The 9,608-nt window shown below is 56.0% G+C and overlaps 1 protein-coding gene across 6 annotated transcripts; it reads left to right on the top strand.

Annotated features, from left to right (window-relative positions):
- The first annotated feature begins 4 nt into the window (after window positions 1-4).
- Window positions 5-7,882, top strand: SYNGR4 (synaptogyrin 4). Of its 6 annotated transcripts, none has more exons than XM_082710504.1 (6): window positions 5-90; window positions 1,010-1,210; window positions 5,813-6,050; window positions 6,727-6,825; window positions 7,147-7,286; window positions 7,597-7,882. In XM_082710504.1, the coding sequence occupies exons 2-6, from the start codon at window positions 1,118-1,120 to the stop codon at window positions 7,828-7,830; spliced, it is 804 nt and encodes a 267-aa protein (XP_082566630.1). In that variant the 5' UTR covers window positions 5-90; window positions 1,010-1,117; the 3' UTR covers window positions 7,831-7,882. The 6 variants fall into 6 exon arrangements, with proteins under 6 accessions (XP_082566630.1, XP_082566631.1, XP_082566629.1 ...); XM_082710505.1 differs by lacking the exon at window positions 5-90 and adding an exon at window positions 113-237 and having other exon boundaries at window positions 1,013-1,210; XM_082710503.1 differs by lacking the exon at window positions 5-90 and adding an exon at window positions 114-348.
- The last annotated feature ends 1,726 nt before the right edge of the window (window positions 7,883-9,608 follow it).

Here is a 9,608-nt window from a genome sequence, read left to right as displayed (position 1 = left end):
GGGGCCGGGCTGGACTCCCGCGCGCCGCCAGCCAACGGCGGGCAGCCCAACGTCCGCTCAGGCCACGCCCCGACTCGTGTCAGCTCCTGAGTAGGCGGGAAAAGCGCGGGGGCGGGACTTGGACCCAGCCAATCAGCTGTGGAGGAGTGAAAAGGCGGGAAAAAGCGGAACCAAAAGGCTGAGGCGGCGCCAGAGACCAGGAGGGGAGGGTGGGCGGAAGGAAGAGCCGGCCTTCAGGTGACGAAGACCGGGCCTCCAGCGTAGGGGTGGCCCTTTGTCAGGCAGCATCACCCCAAGCCCAGCACCCCCATTCCAGGCCCTTAAAGGGAAGACTCCGATTCTAAGAAGGTAGCCTGGTGCCTGGGGCGTGACCTCGTAATTCTGAGGGGAGAGCTCCGTTCTGAGCCCATGTTCCCCACACTTCTGAAGTCCAGCCTCCCCCCAACTGGAGGAAATGCACTCTTAGGAAGATGGACTTCGATTCTAAGGGGAGGCCCTTATCCTGAGAAAATAACCCCAAGTCACGAGGCCGGCCTAAAATACACCCTGAGATGCCTTGATTCTCCACTATGGGGGCTGTCACCCAAACCTTGAAAGGGATTCCTCTGGCTCAGACCTCCCAAGGGTTCTGATCTATGTTCTGGTACCCCCTAATCTCTGGAAAATCCTACCCGTGGCTTCTCACCCAGAGAGTACAGTCCTTAGAATGAGCTCCCTGGCTCTTGAGTCAGAGATGTGACCCCAGTCTCAGGAGCTCTCTTACCCTTTACCCCATTTGTGGGACCCTCAGCCACCCTCTCGCCCTGCACTCCCACCTCTGGGACCTCCGGTGACCCCTTCACCCCCAAGCCCCAACCCCTTCAACCCTAGTAGACCCGTCACTCGACATAACCCCATTCTTGGGGGACCCCCTGAACCCTCTACCCCATGCCCCCATTCCTGGGACCCCTGGCAGCTCCTTCAGCCCACACCTCTGACTCTGACCTCCACCATCCATCTTGTCTTGCAGCAGCCGAGCCCAGGGTGGGCCTGGAGCCCCTGGACGGCAGCGCCCAGCAGGCAGCACCCAGCATCCCTACTCACGCCCCCCCAGGACCCCAGAAGCAGAGCAGCCGCCATGCACATCCCTGAAAGCCTCCAGGACCTGGCTGACAGTGAAGCCGTGCAGTTTCTAAAGAGGCCCAAGACGATCACCCGGATCATTGCAGGGGTGAGGCCCTCTTGGGGCCTGACTGCCCCATGGGTGACAGGAAACAGTGTGGAGGGAGTTGGTGGGGGTGGGGAGGAAGTGGCCAGATTGGGAGAACAAAATAAAAGGGAGCTCATAACAGAAGTCCCCTCTTACTGAACATCTCACTCTAGGCCCTGTGCTACCCTGAGCGCTTATTAACTCTCAGAGGAAGACACAGCATTCCCAAGTACGTGCTATGAGCCCCATTTTTGTGTTGAGAAAACTGAGCATCGGAGAAAATCAAATCAGTGTTTATTTTTAAGGACATCATTGTTTAAAGGCTGCGCTCTCCAATGGGGTCTCCACAAGCCACGTGTGGCTCTTGCAATGTAAACTAATTAAAATGAGTTCGTTTCAAAAGGGGGTCGCAGTGGCCACCTTTCAGATGCCCACCAGCCTCACATGGACGGTGCAGATCTAGAGCATTTCCGCCATGGTGGAAAGTTCCATTGGACAGTATTGGCTAAGGGCCCCCAGTAAGAGGCAGGGCTGGGATTCAGATGCAAACTGGGGTCTGTGAAATGCCAGAGTCCTTTCAATTTGGCGCCCCTCAGACAAGGGGATAGGACAGGAGCAGGGGCAAGTTCCTCTGGGAAGGAAGAGGTGCGCAGAGGGGAGACAACAGCGTGTCACTTAGGACTAAGATACCAGGCATGGGATAGCCACTGTGGGCCAGTCACTGTGTGCCAAGCCAGGGCTTTATAGATGTTTTTGGATCATTACCACGTTCCCAGACTCAAGACCCCCGGGCTCAAATCTTCATTCAGCACAGACTTGGCTGTGTGACCTGGAGCCAATCACTGTGCCTCTCTGGACCTCAGTTCCTAAAGGGGTTAGGTGACTCGGGGCTTTATGCTCGGCCAACTCCCCTGCTCTCCTTTGACAGAGCTGGAAACTGAGGCCCAGGTTGCTGGTGAGACTTGACTGGGGTCCTGGGAACAGGTGGATCAAATCCAGGGTCCTCACCTGGAGCTTCTCCTTCCTACCCCTTCTGGAACCTCTGGATGGAGAAGGATCCAAAGGGCCTGGTTTAGAAGCCTTAGAATCCTGGCTCGGCCACGCACTGCCCCCCTGGGGTGGCACACTCCTTGCTTTGCTGGGGCCACACCTGGTTGAATCAGCTCGAGTGCCGCCCTTGATCCCCAAAAGTGCCCCGTTTTTGGTGGATAACGTACCCAGTCATTCTATATCTGTGACCTTGAGAAAGTGACTTGATTTCTCTGAGAAAAGGCTCCCCATGGCCTGCTGGTAGGAAAGACTGTTCTGCAAGTGAAACCAGTTTCTGTCCCTAAATGGAAAAGCACGGGCCTGGAAAGTCTGAATCCCTAAATAGAGATTATTATTAGGACAACTCATTTCTGTGAGCAACTCGAGGGATGGGTCTGGGGGGCTGAGGGTGACGGGGAGTCGTGTACATTGCCGTTCCTCCCCAGGGGACGAGGGGAATTAGGAATTCCACATTCCGAGTCTGTCGTGGGCGTTAAATTCTGCTCCTCACCGTGACCCAATGGCATGGCCGTCAACTACCCCTGTTCGACCCAAGGGGAAACTGAGGCTTATGGAGGTGGAGTGACTTAGCCAAGGTCATCACCCAGCTGGCGAGCTAGTCAAAGGATTCTCGCACCTCCCAAGCTTTGGAAGGAAAAGCGGGTGGCAAGGGAGGAGGCCCAGCTGGTGTGAACGGGCTTGGGGAAGGGAGAGGGAAGGGCCACGGGCTGTGCCAGACGTTTTGGTCACGGACTTTGCCCGCCGCCTCCATCCTCCCTCCCTCCCGCCCTCTCCTCCTTCCCCCCTGGCCTGGCTCCTCAGTAGGGAGTCTCTGGGCAGCTGGTCCTCTTGTCCTTCTCACTGCCGCCTGCCAGCTGGTGTCTTAACTGATGAATCTTTGCTCCTTCCCTGGGGATGGGCCAAGGAGGGCGTGGAAGGAAGTTGGAATCTGGCCTCAGATTCTGAGGTCCCTCTGGCCCAGCTGAGCCCCCTCCCTGAGTCTCCAGGGCCCAAGGTCTCCAGGGTCAGCGGATGAACAGACCCCAGGCTGGGAAATCAGGAGGACCAGAGCCCAGTCCTTGCCCCTCCTTCGCTGACTGACCTTGAGAGGACACATCCCCTCTCTGGCCAATCATGAGACCCATCAACAGGCCTAGGCCCCTGCCCCTCTGCACAGCCCCAAGACAGCCTGGGAAACTGAGGCTGTAAGAGGTGAATGATTTGTCCAAGGCCACACAGCTGGCAGAGCCGGACGCGCCTGGCTCTTTCCACTCCACCTTAATGGCTTCCATTCATCACCTGTGAAACAGAAATCGACCACGTGGGGCTGGTGCGAGGGAGCAGGTAACATGGAGACGGGCTCGAGTGATCGATGGGTCTTCCAGTCCTCGACCTGGCTCCGTCCCCAAGCAGCTGACCGAGATGCTCCCCTTCTGTGAACTCCTTGCTCCGAAACCGGGAATGGATGTGAACAGCTTTGGATCGTGCAAAAGGGCCAAACGAAAGAGAGACTGGTTGTCATTGTTCTGTTACGGTTTTCATTCAGAGAGGGCAATTAAGGGGAAGGATAGAGGAGGATGGACACAAGCTGAGGAGTTAAAGGGCTGAACCTTTGCCTCCTCCATCCCCATATATATAAATAGATATATACATATATGTATATATCTATGTATCTATATCTATCTATCTATCTATACAGGGTGGGAGCAGAGAAAGTCCCAAGTACTCCAACACACATTGGCTGAGGTCCAAGCTGGTGGTGGGATAGAGAGATGGGTCCCCTATCCAGGAGGAGTTCCAATTCCGGTGAATTCCTTCCGCTCACCTACTCCCCCACTCCCGCCCCCTACACTGCCACATCCAATCAATCTCCAAGTCCAATTTTACGTACTAAATATCACTGGCCTCCCCAGAGCTCTGACCTCAGCTCAGGCCTCCGCATTTCTGCCCGGAGCCTTCCCTCCAATCTCCTCTTTGGTCTTGGCTTCTCTCTCTGTGTGTTTCTTTCTCGTCTTGCCCCCAACCCCAATCTATCATCACCCTGAAGATCTTTCTCTGACTCCAGGGCTAAGTCTGATCCCGGCCACCCTCTGCTCGGAATACTTCCATGCCTGAAGTTAAATCCAAGCAAGAAATTTCACTTTCCATGCCTCCCAAGTCTACACCCTATCTGGTGTTCAAGGCCTTTGAGGCTGTCGCTCCCGCCCACTTCTTCGGCCTCATCTCACTCTCAATCCCTCCAGTGGGTTTCTCTCCAGTCCCTGAAGGAGCCCCATTGGCAGCATCTGGCTTTTGCACACACAGTTTACACCACCCCCCATGCCCTTCCTCCCAGTATGCCCGAAAATCTCCTTATTCTTTAATGTGCAAATCACACCTCACCTTATTTCCTCCTAAATTAACCCCCCACAACTTCCATTCTGGCTCAAACCTTGATTTTCTCCCAGACCCCAGGTCCACAGCTTCCTCCCTGGCCTCCCAAACCTCCAGTCTCACTCTGTCCAGTCTGTCTTGGCTCAGATCTGCCCCTGCCCTCCCCTGATCACCACTCTGCTATGGCTCCCTATTGCCCTCCAGACAACCTTTCTCACCCTGCGTCACTCCAGAATGCCTCCCTGGAGCAACTCCCACCAACCACTACCCCTACCCAACCAGTTCCTTCCATAGCTGGTGTGGAACTTGCCCCACGGCACAGTGCTGGAGCTTTCCCTGAGTGGCACTGCTGGGAACCCCTGCCCTCCAGACAGCTGATTTCAGCTTCAGGCCTTAGAGCTGGGCCTTCAAGCTGGCTCTGGGGCTGGGCAGCTTCCATCCAAACCCAGCCTCTGGCACCTGCCAGCTGACTGGCTTGGGACAACTCCTTGGCCTCTCTGTGCCTTGGTTCCATTCTCTAAGGAAATGGGGCTGGCAGTACTACCCACGTCCTCGGGAGGCTGGGGTCTTGACCTGAGCCCAAGGCAGACGCTTAACAACTGAGCACCTGACACCCCTCTCCCTGTACTTCCGTGTGTGTGTTTGGAATACTTCACAAATTTATTTGAACAAATTCAGAGGAACCAGGTGAGTGGGGAGGGAGGAGGAAGAAGTCACAGGCAGAAGGAAGGGCGGGCAGGCAGAGGATACTCGTGGGTAGCAAATGCTTCTGGAGCTCCTCACGTGTCCCAGGCTCTGCGCTAAGGCCCCCGGGTTTGGTGGCAGGTACCTGTTTGGGGTGGCAGAAGGGAAGCATGGGGGAGGTGGGAGATGGGGGCGAGAGTGGGGAGAGAAAGATGGAGTTGGAGGAGCGAGACCAGTACAGACCACGGAGAAGGGAAGGGTGTGAAAGGACCTCCGTGGGAGCTTGTGGGCCAAGACTAGAAGTGGGGAGGCCAGGGAGGAGGCGGGGTTGAAGTTCCAGGGGGGAGGGCCTAGACCTGAACTAAGATGGAGGGAAGAGGGGTGAGGAGCAATAAAGACAGGCTTGGAGGCCCCGAGGATGTGACAAGGAGGGGAGCGAGGCCCACCGCTCCTCAACGGGGACCCAGGAGAAGGTGCAGTTTCGGTGGTTGCTGAGCTCCACGTGGGCCGGCTGGGAACCCCCTCCTGCGCCCACAGGTCTTCTCCCTCATCGTCTTCTCCTCCCTGCTGACCGATGGCTACCAGAACAAGACCGAGTCTTCGACACTCCACTGCGTCCTGAACAGCAACAACGTGGCCTGCAGCTTCGCCGTGGGAGCCGGCCTCCTGGCCTTCCTCAGCTGCCTGACCTTCCTCGCCCTGGACGCCCACGAGAGCCGTGGCGGCAGCGCCCGCTTCAAGACAGCGTTCCAGCTGCTGGACTTCATCCTGGCTGGTGAGCGCCCCCCGCTCCACCCTGGGGCCCTGGGGACCCCTCCCTTCTCCACCCTGCCTGCCCACCGTCCTCCACACGTGACCTGAGGCCTCCCTCCTCCCTTTCTGGAAGCTCTTGTGCACCTGCTGTTTCCCCCCAGGGAATTATTACTCATCCTTTCGACTCAGTGTAAGGGTCACCTCTTCTGACCCCCAGGCTAATTCTAGAAGCCTCCCTCCTGCCCTGCTTTTGCCTCGCATTCACCTCCCTTCTTCACAGAACATTCCTTGAAAAGCCCCCCGGGGACCGGAGGTGGGGCTCCAGCACGGAGCCAGGCAGACCTGAGTTTGAAATCTCCACTCCTGTGGCTCGAGCTGCTCTGAGCTTCAGTAGAAGCTGGGATGAAAACCCCCACGACGCAGGGCTTTTTCTGAGCATGAAATAAGAGAGAGGAGGCCTGGAGTAGCATTGCCCTTTTCTGGGCACTTCCCACATGTCAGGCAAAGAGCCAGGGGCTCCACGTGCCTCATCCCATGCACAATGAAGACCCACCTGAGCAGGAAAGTCCTGCTCCTACCCCCATGTTGCAGAGGGGGAAACTGAGGCTGGAAGAGATTACGTAATTGGGCACAGGGCTGCTGAGTGGCAGTTCTGGCCTGCAAAGCACGGTCTCCCCTTACGAGTTCCTTTTCCTCAGGCCCTGGGGCTCCCTCTTCTTGGTCTGATCTCAACTGTCCCCACCTCCTCTTCCCCATCTGCAGGATCCCAGCATCTCAGGCTGGGAAGGCCCTCAAAGGTAAATGAATCCAGAAATTTCTGTGAAGATGGTAATGTCCCATATGTGCATTCCCCAGTAGGGGAGCCGCTGGCCACATGGGGCCTCTGAGCACCTCAGGTGTGGCCAGTGCAACAGAGGAGCTGCATTTTTAAATCCAATTTTAATTGATCGAAACACAGCACGTGGCCAACGGCTCTGGGCTCCAGGAGGGGACAGCCCAGCTTCTCCAGTGGGGTGCTTTCTGGAGGGCTGGGAGGGAGAGGCCATCCAGCCAGACCCCAGCCGAACCCTTCCTGAGCCAGATTCCCCCTGCCCCTCTTCTCTCCTGCGACCCCCCAGTCCTGTGGACAGGCATCTGGTTCGTGGGTTTCTGCTTCCTGGCTAACCAGTGGCAGCATTCTTCACCCAAAGGGTTCCTCCTGGGAAGAAGCAGTGCCAAGGCCGCCATCACCTTCGCTTTCTTCTCCATCCTCATCTGGGTGAGGATGCACCCCCCCGGAGGGCAGGGCTTGGGGGGCTAGAACTTTCTCACACTCAGCTCCCCTGGGGGTGGGGGAGGGCTCCTCCTGGGGCCTCTGCTCATCTTTCCTGTGACTGGGCAACTTGTAAAGAAGTTGCAGCTCAGATGAGGCTCAGCATCGTGCATCGTGCTGGGTGCCCTTGTGCTGTGCAGTGAGCAGTGAGCACAACCATACCTTGCTCTCCCTCCTAAGCTGGTCCCCAACCCCGGTCCCTCTCCTCCCCTGGCTAACCCAAGCCAGCCTCCGGCATGCCCTTTCCTGCCCACAGATATTCCAGGCCTACCTGGCCCTCCAGGACCTCCGGAATGACACTGCAGTCCCTTACAAGCGCTCCCTGGATGAGGGTGGTGTGGTGCTGACCACCCTCTCCCCGCCCTCAGCTGCCAGCCCTGTTAACACGCCCACCGCTGGCCCCAACAACCTGAGTTATGCCAGTTCTGCCCTGTCCCCCTATCTAACCACCCCGAAGGCCCCCCGCCTCGCTATGATGACCGACAACTGAACATCCTCCTCCACATCAGTAAAGAGATACTCCTCCCTCCAGAAGGTTTCTGAAAACAGCCCTCGGTCCTTTTTGTGTCTGTTCCTCTCTGATCTTTTGAGTGGCCGGGGTGGGGAGAAATCCTATGAGGCCATTTCCGGGGTCTCTGCAGGGGGCCACATTTCCCATACTGCATCCCAGACTCTCCATCTTGGTACCCCCGGGATGATGGCACACCCCGGTGACAGGAAGGGGACATCCCTTTTGGTCCCTTCGATCCTCACTCTGACCAGAGGAAGGAGGTGCAAGGCGGTCCGATGCGTGGTCGGGCAAGTTCACATGCAGAGAGAGAAGTCTTCTGCCTGTGGAGAGAGCACGAGGGGGATCCAGAGCCAACACTGGAAGCAGCCCTTCCACTCACCCCAGTGACAAGGGACCCAACTCAAAACCAAGGAACAGGGGGCCATGAGTGCGTGAATAAGATCAGGGGAGATCCTTGTCTGTCAACATTTGCGAGACTGTCTTAGGGAAGAGGAAGGGATTTTATTCTAGAACCCAGAAGGTAACTGGGGACTCAGACACAAGCCGAACAGGGACCCCAGTGAGTGAAGCACTCATTAAGGGAGTAGTAGGGACAGGGGCCGTGTTGTGGAGAGGAAACCTTCACTCAGCATCCGCCATTCAGCTGCGCGGGCCTGGGGTGTCTAGCACGGCACTGTCCAATTAGAATATAATCAAGCCAGGGGGCCTGGGGCAGTTTCAGAATATTAAATGGTCAAGTAGCCACATTAGGAAAAGTAGGATGAAACAAGTGAAATTAGCTTTTGTAGATTTTATTTAGCCCAATATATCCAAAATTTTATCATTATTTTCAACATGTCATCAGTAGAAAAATCAAGGTCTCCTACATTCTTTCCTACAAAATTTCTGGAATTCACAGACAGCCCATTGATCTAGACCCGCCGCATTTCAGGCGCTAATGGTTGCAAGGAGCCAAAGGCTACTGTATCACACAGCAAAGCTCTAGAACCTTCTGGTCTCCCTCAAACAATCAGAAATCCATTTCTTTTTATGTGGAGTTCGCAGGCAATGACTAGCAAGAAAAACTATTAATGTTACACAGGCCAAACAAAACACCCACATGAGGGCCACTGGGACCTGCAGAGCGTTCATTTACCAACTGGACAAAGGGATACGAGCCGAGAGTGGGGGCGTCCCATGCGGGTTCTATGGTCCCTTTTATTTTATTTCGTGCTCACTCCTGAAGGTAGGAAAACAAGTAGCATGTGGTCCCTGTGGGCATCTTGGGAAAACCACAGCCGCGCAGCGGAGTGGGTCATGTTCCGAGGTTCGAAACAGGAGGTCTCTGAGCACTAGTCCTCGTTCTGCTGCTAGCTCGATCAGCTGGGATATAGCCCTTCATCTCTCCTGGCTAAGCTGGCTTGGCTGAAAAACTAAAGACTCGACCACATTTCGATTGATGGTGCTGAGATGGCACAGAGAAAGGGGCCACCTCCACATCCCAAATCATGGCCCAAGCAGCCATCCTCCTGCGTTTTTTTCCTCTCAGCCTTCTGGGTAAAATTCCTGTCAACAGAGGATGCCTTAGCTTACAAGGAAACAAAAAGAGTGAAAAACCACAGAGGTGGCGAAATGCACGGGCTGCGGCATCAGGAAGCTCAGGGACAAACACCACTTCTGCCACTTGCCCCTACGCCTTGATTTCCTCCTCCACAAAGTACTCCCCTTTAGGGGTGCTTTTGGGGGTCCGGCGGCCTCATCCATGCAACGCACCCTGC

Source organism: Mustela nivalis (assembly GCF_964662115.1).
Source record: "Mustela nivalis genome assembly, chromosome: 18".
NCBI classification, from domain to species: Eukaryota; Metazoa; Chordata; class Mammalia; order Carnivora; family Mustelidae; genus Mustela; species Mustela nivalis.
This window is presented reverse-complemented; position numbering and strand designations above follow the sequence as displayed.

Coding starts and splice junctions, on each gene's coding strand:
- SYNGR4 (XM_082710504.1), top strand. CDS start 1,118: ATGCACATCCCTGAAAGCCTCCAGGACCTGGCTGACAGTGAAGCCGTG. Junction 1,211..5,812: donor TCACCCGGATCATTGCAGGG/GTGAGGCCCTCT, acceptor CTGCGCCCACAG/GTCTTCTCCCTCATCGTCTT. Junction 6,051..6,726: donor GCTGGACTTCATCCTGGCTG/GTGAGCGCCCCC, acceptor CCTTTTCCTCAG/GCCCTGGGGCTCCCTCTTCT.